General features: G+C 43.5%; 1 protein-coding gene across 4 annotated transcripts in view; it reads left to right on the top strand.

Annotated features, from left to right (window-relative positions):
* Positions 1-3565: 3565 nt before the first annotated feature.
* Positions 3566-22668, top strand: part of Der-2 (Derlin 2) — a 61920-nt gene continuing 42817 nt past the window's right edge. The window contains exon 1 of one of the 4 annotated variants that reach the window (XM_055065687.2): positions 3566-3884. In XM_055065687.2, coding sequence (XP_054921662.1) covers positions 3774-3884 — 111 coding nt within the window. In that variant the 5' untranslated portion in view covers positions 3566-3773. Of the gene's footprint in view, positions 3885-4189; positions 4211-22668 lie in introns of those variants that run through there. The other 3 variants (XM_050169436.3, XM_050169437.3, XM_050169438.2) reach the window with 3 other exon arrangements.

Below are 22668 nucleotides of genomic sequence, written 5' to 3' on the forward strand. Positions count from 1 at the left end.
TGCTTTTCTGGTAATGAACTTGAAACTTGACTTCTGCTTTCACTTCTGGTTTCATGTTGGTTGCGCAGCATCGTCTGCCGTTATCCTTCTCCGTTCTGTAGGTGTTGTGTGATGTGTCGTGATTTGCTCTCTTGAAAAGCTTCTCGAAGAAGCGTTTCCGCGTCTCATGACAGCAAGAAGTTCCCTATACCGTGCTGTTTTGCCCCCGGCTGCACTAGCGGCCTGAGACACGATGCCGCTGGTCACCATTTTTTCGCACCGCCGCAAGGTGCTGGAGAGCTTAAAAGTTGGGAACGCATGCTACACCGAAAAGACAAACGCCTCACAAACAAATCAAAAGTGTGTGAACGCCACTTTGAGGACGACGACATTTTGAGATACTACAAGCGTGTTGTGGGTAACAAAGAAATATTGATTCCTCGCGGGAAATGGATGCTTGTTCCGGCCCACTTCTTCGGCTCTTTCCTGGGCTGCCTGAGCACATTTCAAAGCCAAAAAATGTGAAGCGAAAGCGACGTCCACCAAAAGAACGAACACAAGTGCCGGCAGTACATCGGGCGAAGCTTGTAGTGACAGCGCTTCAACTTCAAACCTGCATGCTGTTGTGCTTGGAAGAAGGAACTTCAGAAATATGCGCTACACACTTTGTGCTCAACGAGCTCACGAACGTGACACTGCCTTCTGCGCTCTGGAAGTTCGAAATTGTTGAGGACGACGCAACACAGAAGCGATGTGGAGTATTTTATATGAGGCAACTGATAGCCGGGCATTGCGAGTAATGAAAACTGTTGTGCTTGAAGAGGAGGGTATACTTGCTGCATAAACGGCTACAGCAAAATTCACGAGAGGCTATTTCGAGCTGCGACTAGCATTGCAAGTGTGGAAAGAATCCTGAGAGAAGCAGACAGCTTGAACATATGTGTTCGGGCGTGAAAGCAGGCGAGCGTGACACGTCGACATCAGATAATATGCACCACAAGCAGTGCAATGTACTTACAAAGCAACTAGTCTGCGCGCGTTGTCTCCGTCTACAGAGTAAACTTCGACTGACCATTAAGGCTCCGAGCGCAACGCTCAAGCGATATCAGAAACTACGCAATGTGAAGAAGAGGCTGCTTAGGGCGGCTGCTCCGCATCAAAAGCAAAAAAAAAAAAAAAAAAGAAATTTTGGCTCTGAAGAAAAGATTTTCTGAAATGCCCGATAACAGAATCGAGGAAGCGTTGGCCGAACTTCCGCCTTTACAGCGATTTGCAATTATGACGTCGTTTAAACAGTTCAAAGCAAAGTCTCCGTGTAGCGCGCGGTACAATGCGGACTGGCTTCTGAATTGTTTAATGCTGAGGATAGCGAGCCCTCGAGCATAAAAGCTTCTATCTGACATGAATATGCTGCCCCTGCCCTCCCTGAGCCGCCTCACACAAATTCTGAAAGGAATGCAATGGAATACCATGCAAGTATGGTTTCAATCCTCTCTGTATTTAAGCTATTGGAAAACAGCTGGGCAACAGAGCAGATGGGAAGAAATTCGGCACACTGATTTTTGGATGAAATTAAGTTATGCCAGGCGTACAATTTCAACAAGTCAACCTTCAAACTTGATGGTTTTGTGGACTACGGTGGTATTTCAAATGAAGGAACTGACCAACTTCCAGAGCATGCGCTCGTGCTGATGTTCGTACCACTTCTGGAGAGCTGGGTGCAACCGATTGCCACCTTTGCCACGAAAGGTGCTGCGCCTGGCAATATTTTAGCAGAGCTGGTGTTGCAAAGCAGTAATGCAATTGCATAAACATGGTGCTATGATGATCGTCGTAGTCAGGGACGGAGCTGGGAACAATCGCTCGATGTGGCAGCAGATGGGAATCAGCGGCAGCGTAACCTCACAAGATTCCACATCCATGCCTGCCAGAGCGCGCGTACCTTTATTTCCTGTGTGATGTGCCACATGCCCTGTAGTGCGTACGCAACCATTTGCTCAAGCACAAATACACTCTAAGAACAGTTTACACCCTTTGGCTTGCCCCTTCTGCCACACAAAAATAATCGTCATCTGCCTTGATGCGTTTCCTTTCTTTATCTCTGCGAGCCCGAAACTTTCCAGTAACGAACGGCACGCGTGTTATCAGCATAGAACAGTTTACACCCTTTGGAGTGCCCCTTCTGATAACGCGCGTGCCGTTCGTCACTGGAAAGTTCCGGGCTTGCAGCGATAAAGAAAGGAAACGCATCAAGGCAGATGACGATTATTGTTGTGTGGCAGAAGGGGCAAGCCAAAGGGTGTAAACTGTTCTTAGAGTGTATAGACAGGTGAGCTAGCGTAGTTTATTTCATATTTAACCTGTGCTGATTGGAGTCGATAACTCATTGACAGAGCAGGTGCAAGCAGCCAGAAAGAGGGCAAAATTGCTTTTGAGCAAAAGTAGTTCAAAATTACTTTTTATGCACAAAGTACACTCTTAAAAAAATTTACACCCTTTGGGGCGTATCTTGTCCCACAACCATAATCGTCATCCGTGTTGCCCGCGTTTCCTTTATTTAACGCTGCGAGTCTGGCACTTTCCAGTCACGAACGGCATGCGCGTTATCAGTGTGACGCAGCATTCTCGACAGGAAAGTAGCGAGCGCTGAGTTTTCAGGAAAGGAAACGCAAGCAAGGCAGATGACGATTATCGTTGTGGGACAAATATACACCCCAAAGGGTGCAACCGTTTTAAGAGTGTAAATAAAAAGTGTCACTGTGTTTGTTTGTGTTGTTCGTCAAAAAGAAAATGAATTAAGCTTTGACCTGAATATGTATATGAATAGTATTTAACTTCGTCCTTGTCACTGCTCACAGATCACTTCCAACTCATTTGCACGTCCCATAATATCCGCGAACAACTATAAAAAATACATGTGTCAATCAAATTTATTAGGCGAAGAAGCGTTGACGGGGGTGGATCAATTCACCACAGCGTTGTCTCAAGCGACTGCTGGGCGTGATGCGTTAATGTCCCTACGTCTGCACAGGCGCTCGCCGTCTTTAATTACGACACATCTTAAAAATAAGCAGCAAAAAAAAAAAAAAAGCCCCTGCTGAAGGGAGCACCGTGGCGCTTTCAGCTTCCGTTGCTCAAAGGCCATCGAGATTTCGATAGAGTTTTACACTCTTAGGCAAAGTTACACCCTTTGGCTTGCCCCTTCTGCCACACAACAATAATCGTTATCTGCCTTGATGCGTTTCCTTTCTTTAACGCTGCGAGCCCGGAACTTTCCAGTAACGAACGGCACGCGCGTTATCAGAAGGGGCACTCCAAAGGGTGTAAACTGTTCTATGCTGATAACGCGCGTGCCTTTCGTTACTGCAAAGTACCGGGCTCGCAGCGTTAAAGAAAGGAAACGCATCAAGGCAGATAACGATTATTGTTGTGTGGCAGAAGGGGCAAGTAAAAGGGTGTAACTTTGCCTAAGAGTGTAGGGTGCTCCCGTCTTGGCTGCCAGTTTTAATATTGAGTTTCGGTTTCGTTTGTTTTCGTCAGGCGTGCATTGGCTTATGTTGGCCGGAATAAATAGACTCAATTCATCCCGCAAGCGGCTCCGTCTGTGGCTCCGTGTCGATGTGATGTCGGCGGTCCTATCTCTCCCTGTGTAGAAGAAGTGAATTACACGTGGATTAGTGCGGCAACTCACCCAGGAAAAGCGTAGGAGCCGCTATGCCACTAATCGAACCTGTGTTGTAGCCTGTGGCCCGACTAATGTGTGTGCACTTACCTCGAACACTGACCGAGACGTCATGGCTCTGCGTATGTTGACGCAAGAATTTATGCAAGTCCCTGTTATCACTCGGACATACACTGCAGCGTGTGTGCTTACGACCGCAGCAGTAGTAAGTAGTGGCATCGAGGTACATGCTTGAACGTTGTCGCCTTGTCAACAGATCTCGCATTAATGTGTATTGCGTTGCTGCGTCGTGGTGGGCGTTTTAGGCAGTAAAATGAAAGGAAGCGATATATATGAGACGCGCCACTGGTGCGGCCGTTGTAACGCGTCATTCAGTAGCTGGTTGGTTGCTCTGAGATTCGATTTGTTGGAAAGAGTGCTCGGCTGCTTTGGCGCGCACGCGTTGAGGATGGAAACGGCTCGGCTGCAGTCTGTGTCCTCTTTCTCCAGGACAGCGTGCGATGAAGATGGAACGGAAGCATTGGTAACCGTGGGTAAAACATCATGCAGGTAGAGCACTATAGCTCATGTGTTGAAAGACTTGCATTGTTTTCATGTACAAATTGATGTGATGACGTAGTCGTCTTGTTTGACTTAGGGCACCAAAACGTTCATGATAATTTACGGTAAGATGGGAAAAGAAGCGCACTTATTTATGGAAGAGCAACAACCACTTTCAGCTGCTATCACTGTACAAGTTCTTGATTCAGTAAAGAAAAGTCGCTCAAACCAGATCGAAATTTCCAATTGGGACGATTTGGGTATTTCCAAGTGTGTTTTGGGACACTCACCGGAAACATCCAACAGGTCCGTTTGAGCCAATTGGATTTTTAAACACAATTGGACCCATAGGCAGAGAGTTTTCATTTTTCCAGGGGGCGGAGGCTGGGATCCGATCAGCTTTCCGAACACCATATATATATATATATATATATATATATATATATATATATATATATATATTTCTTGCACTTGTAGAAACTTCGAGTGACCTCGAAGAATTGAGCGCTAAAATGATGGCGTTATATGAGTACATACGAGACCCAATAGTAGGAGACAGTTCAATTTCACAGCCTTAGTCCTCTTGTGGGTGTAATCTTTCTTCGTATAATTGTCGCATACTTGGCTATCACTAATACTACTTCGCCTTTCCAGCAAAACTGCAGCCTCTCCCTTTTTTTCTTTTTCTGTTAGTCCGAGTATAAGCGCTGCTGTGCATGCATGCTGTTGATTCTTATTTTGAGTGAATCTGGCTTGGCCTCATTTCGGTTACTTAGTGAATTATACGGTGTTCCCCAACTATCGTGCATCAACACATAAAGAAGAGCAGTTGTGCTACTCAAAGAAAACCTATTGCATATTCTTTCCAGTACAGTGGAGTAGCTACCAGTAATTCTTTCGTTACTGGGATTTCATTTGGTAATTGCAATTAATTATCTAACTCGAGAAGTACTGTCCTGATTATGAAAGTGTCACTGAGGTATTTGTAAGCATCCCCAAATGACATTTTAGTGTGGTGTTTTCAGCGATGTACTAATTGCATACAATTCCGACTAATGAAGTATGAAAATACCACTTAAGTGCCGTCCCACCCGTATCATAAAGCACCGCCCTCAAATAAGCTGATTCAAAGCAACTGCATTGCCTGTCGCAAACCCGAAGAGACAGCACATCACCTTGATAATGGTACGGATGAAGCACCAACAGCAGTTGCACAGCTTCGCAGCTATTCCTTCCTCTCATTACTACGTCACACTTATTATCCGTATCTCAAGGCTAACTGATTGCATTGATAACAAAAGCCCCTTAATAACGCGGCCAAAGCGCCGCTCTGACCACGCACATAATGCTAAAAGCAATTTAATAGGCATAGAATGTTTCAAAATCCTGGCTTTGCTCACACCGCATCGAACGAGTGCGCGCGAAGCTATATTCCGCGCCAGGAACTTGCTTTGGTAAAACCAAATAAATTGACCGTTTTATTTTTCATGAAAGTGTATACGTGCTGAAAAACAGGTTCATGTCAAAAAATAAAAGCGAAACAAACTGACCGGGAAGTGACCAACATGTAGAGGAAAGGCAATACCTATGAGTTCAAAAAAGTAAATATACGACTTCTAAATGAGCCGAATTGGCAATCAGGATGTCTGCACAAAAAAAAAAAAAGTCAGATTCTAGTCTACCCTTATTATCTGTGAATTCGTAAACTCCGTTGAACACCAGCCTAGAGGATGTGTTCGAATAGGTCTCTTTTTTTGCAGCTGGGCAGCACTGTGCCCATTTTATCGCATCTTCAGTGGCTTTCTTGATGACCGATGCCAGAATTCTACGGCACACATCCGTTATCCTTACCTTGAACTAATCTGACGTCCGTCTCGATCATGCAAGCGCAATCTTTCACATAACCTCAAAGAAAGAAATCGAGTGGAGAGGGGTCAGGTGACCTAGCCGGCTAATTCACAGGCCCATGCCTTCCAATCTATTGCGCATGAAAAGTCTCATCCAGCGAGTTTTGTTTCCAGCTGGTGCTGTGTGCTGGTGCACCATCTTGCTGATACCACCGAAGTGGAAGACGTGACAGCGGGACTTCGCTGAGAAACTCGTCCACCAATCCTTCAAGGATTTTGTACTCGTATCGCTGTCCAGTCAGTGTCTGATCGAAGAAGATGGGACCAATTATAGCGCTGATGTAAATCCTGAACTGCACATTGAGCGACCACTGGTACTGGTGCCAATTGCGCTTTACCCAGTGTCCCTCCAATAGTGTGCATTATGCAAATTCGCCTAGGTGTTTCTGCGAAAGTTGGCTTCATCTGTGCACATGATATTGCTCAAAAAGCCCGGTGACTCATTGGCTTTTGTGAGGACCCAATTCAAGAAATCTAGACAGTTCTGCAAGTACCTATCTTCCAGGAATTTATGCTGGTTAAGATGGTAAGTGTGAAAGGCGTCATTCAATATCCTCCAAACTGATGACTTGGAAATTGGCATCTGGGTGGCCACGTCCTGCACGCTAGCATGAGGGTTTGAGGCCATAAATGCTAGAACGTCCTCGAAGATGGAGTCCCCGCCGCTCTTTCTTGAAGCTGCCAGTTTGTCTCAGGTTTTCATCATTTCTGAGAGCCGATGCATTTGGTCTACCGGCACACTCCATGCCTGATATATATTGTTCCCTTCCACTTGTTGCCATTTGCAGATCTCAAAGCAAGGATCATGTTTACGCACCTTTAAACTTTTGCACTGACATTGTCAATTTGCTTTTGTGGGGATAGATCTTGTGAATAAAAAAAAAGCGCACTTTATCTACGCTAAGACAACAGCTATCACAGCTCGTTTCCAACTAACACCAAACGCGACATGTTACTTCTGCCGGGGCACGGCAGATAATGTGCTAGCTTGATCATGATGTTTTTCTTTATTTCCTTCATTTCGTTGTGGATAACTCGGAGGGAGCCTGTTCGAGGGCGCTGCTTTAGGATGCGGGTGGGAGCACAGTCACTTGGTATTCTCAATATTTCGTGGGGTTTATTTATCAGTTATCTGTACGCAATTAGTATGTCGCTTAAAATACCACATTTAGATGTGCCTTGGCTGTGCCTTCAAATGCCCCATTGACACTTTGATAATTAGGATATCATGTCTCGAGTTAGATAATTATAATACCTAATTAAATCTCAGTAATGACACAATTACTGGCAGATACTCCACTGTATACGGTAGACAATATTCACTAGGTTTTCTTCGAGTAATGCATTGCATTGCTCTTTTTTTAAAATTCTTGGTACATGACAGTTAATTGAACATCCTGTATACAATATTCATGACCTTTGCACGCAAGTGACGATGTTTCCATCCCTTGTAAATGTTGTAAATTATTAGAAGAGCTTTTTTTATTAGTCGTTAGCATTGCTTACTGGAAAGAGAAGCAATACTAAGACGCACAACATTCACGTGCATTTCACACTCCATTGATGTCTCTGCTGAAGGGGTCACTGAAGTCTATGGGATTTTTTCATGGTCAAAAAAAGCACTTTGAAGCGTGAACATGCAGCAGCAACATATTCATTCTCTGCGCATAGGGCATTATTCAGAAATATAATTTTAATTGGCTACCTCCATCTCTTTCAAAAATATAATAAATTTTGTCCTGTGTGTATATTTAAATATATTGTGTGTGTGCATGGTGTTTACAATGGAAATGGTGGTGGAAATGGCATGGTGTTTACAATGTTGAAGTGAGAAAATATGGATGAGGCAGCAGCTGCTAGTGCTTCTAATGCGCGTGTCCTATTGTCAGGATTTTCAGAAATAAAGCAAAAGTATAAACTGAAAGCAGTGGATGTCCGCACCAACAATGGTGCAGTAAGCTATTAGCCCCAGTAAAATTTCAAGTGGGAAGGTCGAGGATAGTCAAAAGAAACCTCAAATGATGTGGGTGACAAAGCTCTGGTAATGGCACTTTATGTGTGTGTGTGGGGTGGGGGGAGAGCTCAGCCGGGGGCCCTCCCCCTAGCCTGGAAAACTCCGTAGGGGGCTTGGGCCCCAGAGTCCCCTCGTAGTCGGCACCTATGATTGTACCCCGTTGGTCTCTCAATTGTACTCATTGGGACCAACATTGAGAAACAAAGGACAGGGGAACATTACGTAGGCCTGAATCTTGATATGACACGGATATACTTGAAACTGCTTTCGAGAACGTACTCATGCATGACCACACTATGGAAGTTATCTTTAATGACATACCCACCATCCACCACGTGTCTATGAGAAGTACAAGTTAAGTGCTGCGTACGTGAAATTTGGTTGACCAAGTTGTGTCAGGTGTTCATGAGAAATTGGTAAAGTTTAGATTTTTAACTTCAAAGAAAACTAAATGCTTCTCTCCATTGATCATACCAAAATACAAACTTATTTTATTCAAAACACACATAATTGAAACAGTATGTTTGAAGTCAAGGGTCTGACGGAATCCCATCTGGTACGTGGATGATGAAACAGTATGATTATCAACTCTTTTCTTGTTTCATGAGATTACTCATCCACTGACTACCAGTTGTTGGGGCCAGTTGGAATATGAAGCTTCATTGATGTCCTGTTGGTACCAACTAGACTTATTTTGATGCCCAATTTAAACTTGGGCCTCCAATTATGTCCATTTTGAAGCATTTGGATGTCATTGAAAAATCCAACTGGACTCGGCACACACACACCAACATATTTGACTGGGTTGCCTAATACCCCTGTCACTCGGCACAAGTAATGTCATTCACAGTGAATGAGATTGTCTTAATGCCATTTTTGTTGTTTCTACATGGGCATAGTGTACGACACACACAGCTAATGGCTTTTGCCCATTGAATGAGTTTCCCGAACCCATGCAAGCGTAACTTGTGTAATCTTGATGACAGGGGCTCGGCAAAAATTATAATATTGATAAGTAAAAACGGAATGTAATCAGAGTAAAGGTTGTCGTAATTGCTGTTATGAATGTTAAAATAATTTTATGACATCTATCACGATTGTTAAAGTAGTTTGTGCAGTTATAGTCTTGTTCCCAGTCTTTGACTGGATGCTAGCACCTCTTGTCAGTCATGTTTACAAACGCTCATCCATATTTTTTTTTTCATTTCTGCACATTGTTTTCAATGTGGGGCTGCACTAAAGTCCATCCAGCAGCTACGGAAGCCAACTCTGCAGCTTCGTCAATGGGGGATAAGAAGCGAAAAGTGCACTGGGCCGATGATGAGACACGCATGCTGCTGAACGTGTGGGAAGACTGCCTCATCGGATCAATTGAAGTCGTAGCGCTGGATTGACAGGGACATGAAAGACGACAGGACGTGCGCTCAATCCAGCGCTATGACTTCAATTGATGCAACGAACCAACTGGCCAAAAAATCTGCACTCTGCCTCACAGATTTGCGCAGGGCAAAGCACAACCTGAAAGTATACATGTAAATTGCCAAGTGCGTGTGTGTGCATGCCATGGAAGCCAACTCTACAGCTTCGTCAGCGGAGAATAAGAAGCGAAAAGTGCAATGGGCCCACGACGAGACACGCATGCTGCTGAAAGTTACCACCTCATCGATTTGCACAGGGCAAAGCACAACCTGAAAGTATACATGTAGATTGCCGAGTGCCTGCGTGTGCAAGGTGCCGATAAACATAGCCATCATTTTGTATACCCGTGTAGACAAGGAATGCAAGACCGGAATGACGTTAGGCATGAATGTCATTTACTGTGAAAGGCATTACACGTGCTGTATGACAGAGGTATAGCACTACTCATCGAGGGGGCCTTAAAACAATCTTGACAATTGTGCACGAGTGCAACGTGTTAGTATTATCCTTCTGATCGTCAGGAGCCAAATTAAAGTGCTCTGTAGTCTGCATCAATTTTATTGACTAGTAACTTATTCATCATCTGCATCACTACACATAACAGCGGTGCTAATTGCGCTTAAACCAACCTCTGCCCATTATACTTAGAATGGGTGGCTTCATAATGTCGTAGAGTTTCCAACCATAATTACTAGAGGGAACTCTGGCACTGTGATTGTTCAGCCACCATAGGAATGATGGTTAGTGCATGGATTTGACTGATTCTTGTGCTTGTGGCTTCAAATGTTCTTGTGGCTTTGTTTATTATGCTTTATCTGCCGTCATTGTTGTAAAGTTCAAAGCATTCTATACTTTCCTAAATGCCGAACTCTGTGAACTTGCATAATTGATACTAATTGCAGCGGTTCAGCCTGTTGAGGAGGCCAAATCTAAAGCTCGCCAAGCATCTCAATGCACTGGCTTGCCCGCGAGAAATTCATAAGGGTGTTCTATGCCACATGTCTTCGCATGCATTCATGGCGTAATCGTGTCACTATTGGGCCTCTGTGCTGGAGGTGCTGTGTTTGAATCTTGCTGGTGGTGAATTTTGATAATGTTTATTTAATTGGTTATAACACAGTACTTTGTTGAAATCTGATTACTGCCCTTTACCCTACCTAACACTTCTACATCCTGCACTATGCTGGGATCGGCAGATAGTGTGAAATCTATTTCATTTCTTGTTTCTCCTGTTCAGCAACGCTGCGGATCAATTGCAACAAATGATTCAGGTCCTTAACCGAGGAAGTGTAATACCCCTGACACACGGGCAAAACTGATGTCCTTTCCAGTAAACCCCTTTTGCTACTCTGAAGGACCCTTTGCAGAAAGGAATTGCGCCAATGACACACGGCACCGCACTGAACTTCTTTAGGTAGTTCCTCAGATGAACGCCACAAGAAAAATAGCGCTGGCTGTTAAAGCCACAAGAGAGAAAACATTCTTAAAAAGCTGCGTATTTAATTACACTTAGCTACTGTAGAACCTAAAAATATATTTTTTTCATTGTTGATGGCTAATAATGCTTATAGTTGTTTACTTTATTCGCGTTTTTGCGTTCTTAGCAGCCATTTAACTTGGTCCAGTAACTATGTGCAGCCGGTGTTTTGCTGTGCGTGCTGTTTATTCTGGTGATGCCCATGTTTCTGTCGTCCTTTTTCACGTCTTTGTCGTCCCTTCCTTTGTGCGCGCAGGTGTAACGCGTTTTATTCAATATGTTATTCCAACAACTGGTTTCTTCTGGGTATTTCCTGCGGGCGCTGATTGTGCAGTCTCCATCTCGCGACGTGAACACACCACATGCGCGCAGCAAACAACGACGACACTGCCGGAATTCAACATGGCGGCACTAGCGACGTTATGCGAGCGTTTGAGAGTATAGCTAGTGGAAATCTTCACTATTCGACAAATTGTATCACCGCTGACAATTAAAACATTTTCGCAAGGTAAAAAAAATACCTATGGGCACCGTAGTTGTGTGGCAGGTTTCCTTCTATTGACGAGTTGTGCACGCTGTGTGTGAGAGTAACTCCTTTTCCGCTTGAAAAGTAGTTGCGTGATCTCCTTTCCCGAAAAGGAACTTTGCTGTAAAGGAGATACTCCTTTGTTGTGTGTCACTGCACTTGGAACGCCTTTCCGGTCATCATCATCATCATCATCAGCCTGGTTACGCCCACTGCAGGGCAAAGGCCTCTCCCATACTTCTCCAACTACCCCGGTCATGTACTAATTGTGGCCATGCCGACCCTGCAAATTCTTAATCTCATCCGCCCACCTAACTTTCTGCCGCCCCCTGCTACGCTTCCCTTCCCTTGGGATCCAGTCCGTAACCCTTAATGACCATCGGTTATCTTCCCTCCTCATTACATGTCCTGCCCATGCCCATTTCTTTTTCTTGATTTCTACTAAGATGTCATTAACTCGCGTTTGTTCCCTCACCCAATCTGCTCTTTTCTTATCCCTTAACGTTACACCTATCATTCTTCTTTCCATAGCTCGTTGCGTCGTCCTCAATTTGAGTAGAACCCTTTTCGTAAGCCTCCCGGTTTCTGCCCCATAGGTGAGTACTGGTAAGACACAGCTATTATACACTTTTCTCTTGAGGGATAATGGCAACCTGCTGTTCATGATCTGAGAATGCCTGCCAAACGCACCCCAGCCCATTCTTATTCTTCTGATCATTTCCGTCTCATGATCCGGATCCGCCTTCACTACCTGCCCTAAGTAGATGTATTCCCTTACGACTTCCAGTGCCTCGCTGCCTATTGTAAATTGCTGTTCTCTTCCGAGACTGTTAAACATTACTTTAGTTTTCTGCAGATTAATTTTTAGACCCACTCTTCTGCTTTGCCTCTCCAGGTCAGTGAGCGTGCATTTCCTGTAGATGTCCCTTTACCTAAAGGACTTTAGAGTGCCCATGTGTCAGGGGTATAATAGTAGGGCGGAAGAATAATGTGCAGAACACAAAGGTAATGCTCAATAGCCTGGCAAGAGAACAAGAATTCATGATCACCAATCAGCCTCCAGACAGTGCAGAAGTACATTTATCTAGGTCACTTACCCACAGGGCACCCAGAGTGTGAGAAGGAAATTTACAGAAAGATATAAATTGGGTTGGAGTGCATACGGCAAACGTTACGAAATACTGACTGGGAGCTTACCACTGTCATTGAAAAGGAAAGTGTAGAATCATTGCATTCTGCCGGTGCTAACATATAGGGCAGAAACTGGGAGGTTAACAAAGAAGCTCGAGAACAAGTTAAGGTCCACGCAAAGAGTGACGGTACGAAAAAATTTTAGGTGCAACGTTAAGAGACACAAAGAGAGCGGTGTGGATCAGGGAGCAAACTGCGATAGCCGATATTCTAGTTTACTTAATGCTTATTTTTCTTCCATTGGCCCAAGTTTAGCTGAAAAATTGGGCAGGCAGGCTAAATGGAGTTGGGCAGGCTATGTAATGTGTAGGACAGATAACCAGTAGATCATTAGAGTTACAGAATGTGTTCCAAAAGAAGTGAAGTGTAGTCGAGGACAGCAGAAAATTAGGTGGGATGATGAAATTAGGCAATTTGCAGGCGTGAGTTGGAATTGGCTTGTGCAAGACCAGAGAGTAATTGGAGATTGCTGGGAGAGGCCTTCATCCGGCAGTGGACATAAAAACTAGGCTGATGATGATGAACTATGTTGAATATTATTAGTTTACAAAGTCACGAAGCCGTTTGAAGCCAGTAGGATGAAGTTAAGCAAATCCATAACCATCATTCCATTGCTGGCTGGACCGCCCCGCTTGCAGCTCCAGTATGTACTAGCGCCAGAGTTACCTCTGGTAATTAATGTATGAAAATCTATGCATAATGTCACCAAGGCAAGTGATCGGATTGGCCACTCGTGTGACCCTTTCGGAAATGCTTCAAACATGTTGCTCCACTAAGCTTCTCGGTAATGCCATATATACGTACACATAGGGAAAACACTGAAAAGGCGAGAGATGGAAATTCAAGACGAAGAGCAAAACAAGAACAAGGTAAAGCGGGAGCCAACGTTTTGACAAGTGGACTTGTCTTTTTCAAGGCGACATATGCTTTCCTCAGCACACTATATATAGGGAAGGTCCTTCTAAAGGGTAGAGGGGGTTAAGGCGGGTGGGTGAGGCAATGACCGGGGGTGTAAAGTTTGATTGATTGACTTTATTTCCTTATTTTGCAATATTAAATTTGCACACACTGAGTGGACCCTTAGCCCTAGGCTAGTTTGGGTCCAAAAAAGAATTTGTTTTATTACAATGGCTATTCGGACGTAGTAAACAACTTTGAACAATCATCAAATATCAAATCAACAGGTTTATCGACAGTAAAGCATACAATTTTGATGAAATACTAAATCTAGCATAACACCAAGCAATCTTAATCAAATTTAATATAAAATCTAAACTACATTATACAAGAGTATATTTGAAGACGAAAAAAAAAATGAGATAAACATAATCTACAGAAGAAATGCAAATGAATTGCACATTTGATAAATATTTTATTACGTCAGGGATTTGTTAACTGTTCCATGTAGTGTTGTTGTAATGCGTTAGCGAAATCGGGTGACATTTCTGTTATAAAAGGAATAGCATTCCAGATTTTAATACCACAGAATTGTAGTAGATGTTCACCGTAGACATTATTAGAAGGAGGTATATTTAACTTATTAAAAGATAATTGTCTAGTACAATGAGAAGTCACGTGAAATGATACATGAAAAGGATGATTGTAAATTACAGTGGTGTACACATATGTTGCTATATTTAATTTCCATAAGAGGTCGAAAGGCAGAATCTGCAATCTGTAGAACAGAAGCTTGCTAGGATCACTATCCTTAGAGTTATTTATGATTCTCACAGCACATTTTTCCATTCAGATTACTGGGTCCAGATAAGTTCGGTACGTGCCTCGCCAAGACTCAGTGCAATATGAGAGGTGACAATGAATAAGAGTAAAGTGTTGGTAGCATGGTGGTACCAAAGTAACTACGAGCCCGAGTTAGAGCACGACATCCCGAAGCTAATTTGGAGCAAATACATTGAATCTGCTTTTGCCAGTGTAAGCTGTTATCTATATGACTCCAATGTGCTTAAATGAAGATACTTGTTTGATCTCAGACTCGTTTATTACTAGCTTCATTTCATTGGTGTTTACAGATTTCCACCTGGAGTGGAAGGCGACATATTTAGTCATTCTTTTTTGTTCATAGTTAGTCTGTTATTTGACAACCATCAGGCAATATTTTTTAATTCGACGTTTGCTTTCACCTTAAGATCATCTAGACTGTTAGCTGGACTATTAGCAGTAACTATAATGCGCGTATCATCAGCATACACCAGCATACATCAACATGTTAGAAGATTCCAATATGTGCGGCAAGTCATTCACATATAAGGCAAAAAGCAACGGTCCGAGCACGGACCCCCGAGGAACACCGGTGCGCAAGTACCACATAGAAGACGTGATGGCATTCACTACCACTGCTTGTTGATGATTGTGAGGGTACTTTGAAAGTATCTCAACCCCCTCCTCCCGAAAACTGCAATTTGTTAATTTATCTAGTAGTACACTGTGATCAATGATATCAAATGCCTTTTTGAGATCTAAGAATAAAACTGCTAATTTACTGTCATTCAATGTTGTGTTTATTATTTGAGTAAGAGTCTTAACGACAGGGGATGTAGAGAAATTTGGTCTGAAACTGGGTTGCTGAGGAGACGGCACGTTATACTTTGAAATATGTTTATGAAAACAGTTGGCAAGAAGTTTTTTAAAGGTAATGTTAATTATTCTCAAAACGGAGATTGGCCTGTAATCAGTTGGGTAAGAGCGGTTGTCTTTTTTGTATACGGGAACAGGTGTATATGGGTTTTCAAGCAGGATGGGTAGGTTGCTACTTCTACTGAATGGTTGAATAGGCAGCATAAAACTGGTCCAGGAACAGTGGTATTCTCTTTAAGAATTCGTTGGCAGCCCCGCTCACTGTAGATCTGATTTCTTCAAGGTCGATTTCGTACATTACAAAAGAATTGGTATTAGAATTTGGAAAACTACGTTGTATAGTAGGCTCCACAAATTTTTCAGATGGAAGAAAAATAAGCAATAAATATTTCAACCATGTTGCTATCAATGACATCAGGAAGTACTCTTGGCGTGCGAGAATTGCCAATGACTTCATTCGCAATTTCCGAAGTTTTTTCAAATTACGTTTGCCTGTTCTATTTGATGTGCATGATAATCCTTTTTTACTCGCTCTCATCATTCCGACTGATTTGTTACGCATTGATTTGAACTGACATAAATAAAATTCATTATCTTGATGACATTTCCATTTATCATACCAGTAATCCTTGCTCTTTATGACGTCCAGAGTCCATTTATTTATCCAGGGACATAGTGGCATGTCACGAGAATGAATCGACACTTTTATACTGCTTCTTTCGGTTGCATTTTTAAGAACTGAAATCAAGTTTAAAAATTCTTTAGTAATGTCGTCATGCTATATATCACCTAATTAGCTGTGAGAATAGCATTTTTGAAAACCACGTAGTCTATTTTTGTTACAAATGAAGCGGTATGAGCCTTCGAATAGAAGATGAAGAAGCGCAGGAACCTGGGTTCAGGGGAAGAGAAGAAGGAAGTCAGAATAAAATGGCAGACAAGATGGACGCCAGTTCCATAGCAATACTTTCCATCTATTGTGTCCTTTAACTAGGAACACTACATTATTTTGGCGCAGTCGACACCGGACTCCAACATGTGGGTGACATTTTTCCTTGAGGAGACCTCCACAGAGAAGATAATCTTGTCGGGATACCAAGCTGAAGATGAACCAGCGGTGGAACTACCTCGCGAACTCAACTCTGCAGAACTCGTGAACCTGGTTTTAGAGAAGGCTTCCATGGACACTGCTGAACTACGTCGGAAGGGTGCTGTGTAAGTGAACTTGCGTCTGGCGATCTTTGACGAATTAGTTCTCCAACCGATGCGTCGAAAGGACTCTGGATCACAGTTGTCAAAGGAAGAGGTGAGCCTCATTTTGAAAGCTCTTCGGCTACAACAAGAACAGATTTCGCAGCAAAACCAACTGGTGACATCGCTTATAAGCTCTTTAAACGCTGAGAAGCCAGTGACTAAATTTGTAGAACTCGATGCGTTCGACGGCATGTCTTCAAGTCCAGAAGGTTGGCTTGAATTCTATGAATATGCCGCTGGGAAGAACAACTGGCACTCTAATGAGGACAAGATTACTAACATGCGTAGTTACTTAAGCGGTGTTGCACGGAAGTGGTATGATTTGCATATTACTGAAGAGGCTGGCAACTCTTGGAATCAGTGGAAAAAAAAATTCTTGACGACATTCCGAAGCAACCCAGTGCAAAGATGGGACGCCGCGCTTAATTTCAAATTCAAGCAAGGCTCTCTCATCGAGTATTTCTTTGACAAACGCCGCCTTTTAAAGCTGGCGGAGCCTATGCTTCCTCCTTCTGCCGTAGTAGCACTAATAATGCATGGACTGCACACGCAAGTCCTGAAGCAAGTGCAAATACGGTCGCCTAAAACTATGGATGGGCTCCTGGAGTGCCTTCACGACATGCCATCTACTTCAGAAGAAAATATAAGCACTAGCTCAAGCAGTCACTTCACACGGTCCGGCGCGGATTGGTCAAGCCATAATCGGCGAGAACCGCGCCGCCTTGCAGGCGGCACAGAGAACTTGCGTTGGCGCGCTCCCAGAGGTCGGGTGAGTAACGTCGACCGCAACGCTGTCCCCCTACTTCCGGACACTGAAGAGGCTCCGACGACAAAAAAACTGATAAACAAGGGTGACCAGTCCGACCCGATGACCACAACTGAGACTGTTTATTTAACTTGCTCTAGCCTACTTCACATTCCTGTCAAAGTGGGAAACAGACATATGATGGCTTTGGTTGACAGTGGTGCTTCTGTGTCTATAATAAATGCCAAGCTGCTAGATGCAAGTCACCTGCATAGTGGAAGAGTACTATGGGTGCAAGGCTCCGATGGAAAAGTGACAAAGCATAATCAATGGGCCTCAGTAAAAATCGAGTTCCAAGGTCATGAAATAGAGAGTGAAGTACGGGTGATTGAGGGGGTGACGTACGATTTTCTGCTATCCAGACCAGATATAAAGAAACTAAATATGAACGTATACTGGGACGATGCGGTTTTAGTGGAAGGACTATCAAGGCAAGAGACACAGCCGGATAGAAAAGATAACCTGCGAGTTGTCAAGTGCGCGGAGGATATTGCAACAACCTATCCTGAAGTGGTATGCATAGGAAGCTATCCACAAGCGATGACGTCACACAAGGTGCCTTTCGAACTAATTGACAAGACCGTCATCCGAAAATCACCTTATAACTTGTCAAGAGAGTGCAAGATTTGGTTGAAGAAGGAATTGCAGGAGATGCTAGACGCCAATATAATCCGGCCTTCGGTGTCACCCTTCGCCTCTCCCATAACTATTGCGCCAAAAGAAGATGGAACTTTCAGACTGTGCACAGATTACAGGGTTCTCAATCGACAGACAGAACTTATACCATTCCCCATGCCGAAGATAGACACGATTATAGATGAGACAGGTGGTTGCCGAAGTTTTTCACGTATTGACTTGTGCAAAGGTTTCTGGCAGATCCTGCTAACCGAAGAAACAAAAATGTACACTGCTTTCATCATGCCCTTCGACCTGTACGAGTATAACCGGCTTCCTTTCGGCTAGAAAAACTCGCCAGCATGGTTCCAGAAGATTATAAATGAAGTCCTGAAGCCTTTCCTAGGTGTCTTTTGTAACGTGTACATAGACAATATTATCGTCTTCTCCAAAACAGAGGCGGAGCACCAGGAACACCTGTCCCAGGTATTAAATGCCTTGAGCTTGGCACACCTCAAGGTTAATATTAATAAAAGTGCGTTCTTTCAAAGAAAAGTTGTGTTTCTTGGAAGAGTATTTGATGGGACTACCAAAAGCACGAAACAAGAGTCCGTCGAGAGGATATCCCAACTGGTAAAACCATATGACGTCCACTCATTGCGTGTGTTTTTGGGATTAGCAGGACATTTCAGACCCTTCATAAAAGACTTTGCCATAAAAACAACATGCCTCACGCAGAAAGAAGTTCCATTTGAGTGGGATGAGGAATGTGAGAGAGTCTACCGTGATCTGGTGCACAGAATCTCTGCTGACCCTATTCTACGCACACCAGATTTCACTTTACCCTTTGAACTGAATACCGACGTCTCACACTATGGGACAGGTGCAGTCTTGTACCAGAAATGTCCAGAAGCATCCGGCCAAGAAAAGCGACACGTAGTAGGTTACTACTGCTACACCCTCAAGCCACCTGAAGTCAATTACACCACTACTGAAGGAAGCTCTTGCAGTCCTTAAAGCAGTTCAGTACTTCCGCACGTACCTAGAAGGTGCGAAGTTTACTTTGTTCACCGATCACCAGGCCCTCACTCATCTCTTTAATATCACCCCACCTTAGGGACGTATCGCCAGATGGGTGAACTACTTGCAGCAGTTCGATTTCACCATCTCCCACAGACCTGGACCCCTTTTTACTGATGCAGATGCATTGTCTAGACTGATGATACAGGCCAACAATGAACAATCGGAAGAAATCAATGAAATAAATTGTGGGAAGGCACTGAACAATTGATTTTTATGGAAGGTTGTTATCAAGTCCCGCCAACGCTGGTTTCCAGGGTGCTTTATTTGTACCACGATAGCCCAGAATCTGGAGGACACGACGGATTTTGGCCCACCTACAACAAGCTAGTCAAGAGATTTACGTGGCCTCACATGAAAGAAGACGTCAATCGATACGTTCGTTCATGCCACATTTGTCAAGTCAACAAAGTGAAATATAAGCAGCCTACGGACGCCATGATAACACCTTGCCACTCGAACGTGCCTTTTGAAGTTATACACCTGGATTTCGCCGAGCTAAATAAAAAATGAGAAGGAGTCCGAAAAACGCAAGCTTTTCTTCTGGCCATAGATGAATGCACCAGGATGGTCGCGGCACGGGCAGGAAAAGAAGATGCGAATAGTGTCATCGCCCTTCTCGAACGGGATATGTTTAGGACAACCAGGACGATTGTATGTGACAATGGTCCAGCGTTCAAAAGTGAAAAACTAGCAAGATGGGCTCGAGACCACAATATATCAATACAATTCTGTGCGCCATACCATCCCGCGGCGAATGGGCTTGTAGAGCGTGCTATACGAGATGTGAAACAATACATCAGGATGTACGATAGTTTCCCTGGTGGATGGGAATGCTCTTTAGAAGCAGCTGTAAGACATCACAATCGCTCTTACATGAGTGGCTTGGGATGCAGCCCACAGTTTGCTTCTTCAGGAGAAACCCCTATTCTTCAGGCGGACCGTGAACTGGGGCTGTTAGAAAATCTCAAGATCGTCGAGGAGAGGAAAGAGAAATCGCAGGAGGAGAGGTACCGTAAACGAATGAAAAAAAATTTTGACAAGAGACATTGCTCAGATATCCCAGACATTCAAGTCACCGACCTCATTCTAGTTAGGAAAGGAGTAAGAGAATCCAGTGCCAAATTTTATGGTCCTTACTCTGTGACAAAGACAGCCACTCAGAAAGGAATATTGAAGACTGTGTGGTACATTGGCGAACGTGGCTCAGTTGAATGTGCTTCGATTGGAAACGTTTTTAAGTATTACCCCAGGAGGGGTTAGCAAAAGAAACCTGGAAGGGTGAAGTGGTATGAGCCTTCGAATAGAAGATGAAGAAGTGCAGGAACCTGGGTTCAGGAGAAGAGAAGAAGGAAGTCAGAATAAAATGGCAGACAAGATGGACGCCAGTTCCATAGCAATACTTTCCGTCTATTGTGTCCTTTAACTAGGAATGCTACAACAAACCTTGGCCCATCATGTTTTTTTCTTCTGTACATTGTTGACAGAGACCAATATTGGCAAGTGATCTGTAATGGGCTTATTGTAAACACCAGCAATAATATTCTCCTCAGAATTCGTTAATGCATGATCAATCGAAGTAGCAGACATGGTCGTTATTCGTGTAGGTACCGTGATGAGATTGCGAAAGTGATACGACCTTAGTAAGTGCATAGTGTAATCATGGGCTGAACTACTGGTATCAGTGTTCATATCACCAACAATAACAACCGTTTCATATTTTTTGTTAGTGCATTAAACATCGTTTCAAGTTTATCAAGAAAGGAGACAAAGCAATAGTATTCCAGCCTGACAAATTCAATGGCCCGTGTGCTGTATGAAAGTGACGGAGGGATCGTAAATGAATGCGCATTTTTCACAAAGAGAGCAATGTCTCCCCCACGGAAGAGAGAATCATGTGGCTGCAATAAGATTGTTTAATCAGGAATGACAATATTTTCGGCCTTCTTTAGCCACGTTGACAGCGATGACGTCAAATCGTTGCGGCTGCTGAGTTACAAACGTTAGAAGATTAAAATCTTTCGTTATGTAGGAATGTTGCTATGGAATACTGACATACTTCTGCGAGTATATATGTTGTCATCATGTAATTTTGCATGAGACATAGTTAGTAGCACTTAGTAGCACAGTACGTGAGTACTGGTAAGACACAGTTGTTATACACTTTTCTCTTGAGGGATAATGGCAACCTGCTGTACATGATCTGAGAATGCCTGCCAAACGCACCCCAGCCCATTCTTATTCTTCTGATTATTTCAGTCTCATGATCCGGATCTGCAGTAACTACCTGTCCTAAGTAGATGTATTCCCTTACCACTTCCAGTGCCTCGCTACCTATCGTAAACTGCTGTTCTCTTCCGAGAGTGTTAAACATTACTTTAGTTTTCTGCAGATTAATTTTTAGACCCACTCTTCTGCTTTGCCTCTCCAGGTCAGTGAGCATGCATTGTAGTTGGTCCCCTGAGTTACTAAGCAAGGCAATATCATCAGCGAATCGCAAGTTACTAAGGTATTCTCCATTAACTCTTATCCCCAATTCTTCCCAATCCAGGTCTCTGAATACCTCCTGTAAACACGCTGTGAATAGCATCGGAGAGATCGTATCTCCCTGCCTGACGCCTTTCTTTATTGGGATTTTGTTGCTTTCTTTATGGAGGACTACGGTGGCTGTGGAGCCGCTATAGATATCTTTCAGTATTTTTACATACGGCTCGTCTACACCCTGGTTCCGTAATGCCGACATGACTGCTGAGGTTTCGACTGAGTCAAACGCTTTCTCGTAATCAATGAAAGCTGTATATAAGGGTTCGTTATATTCTGCACATTTCTCTATCACCTGATTGATAGTGTGAATATGGTCTATTGTTGAGTAGCCTTTACGGAATCCTGCCTGGTCCTTTGGTTGACGGAAGTCTAAGGTGTTCCTGATTCTATTTGCAATTACCTTAGTAAATACTTTGTAGGCAACAGACAGTAAGCTGATCGGTCTATAATTTTTCAAGTCTTTGGCATCCCCTTTCTTATGGATTAGGATTATGTTAGTGTTCTTCCAAGATTCCGGCATGCTCGAAATCATGAGGCATTGCGTATACAGGGTGGCCAGTTTTTCTAGAACAATCTGCCCACCATCCTTCAACAAATCTGCTGTTACCTGATCCTCCCCAGCTGCCTTCCCCTTTTGCATAGCTCCCAAGGCTTTCTTTACTTCTTCTGGCGTTACTTGTGGGATTTCAAATTCCTCTAAATTATTCTCTCTTCCATTATTGTCGTGGGTGCCACTGGTACTGTGTAAATCTCTATAGAACTCTGCCACTTGAACTATCTCATTCATATTAGTAATGATATTGCTGGCTTTGTCTCTTAACGCTTACATCTGATTCTTGCTTATTCCTAGTTTCTTCTTCACTGCGTTTAGGCTTCCTCCGTTCCTCAGAGCATATTCAATTCTAACCATATTATACTTCCTTATGTCAGCTGTCTTACGCTTGTTGATTAACTTAGAAGGTTCTGCGAGCTCTATTCTAGCTGTAGGGTCAGAGGCTTTCATACATTGGCGTTTCTTGATCAGATTTTTCGTCTCCTGC

This window comes from Dermacentor andersoni, chromosome 3 (assembly GCF_023375885.2).
Source record: "Dermacentor andersoni chromosome 3, qqDerAnde1_hic_scaffold, whole genome shotgun sequence".
NCBI lineage: Eukaryota > Metazoa > Arthropoda > Arachnida > Ixodida > Ixodidae > Dermacentor > Dermacentor andersoni.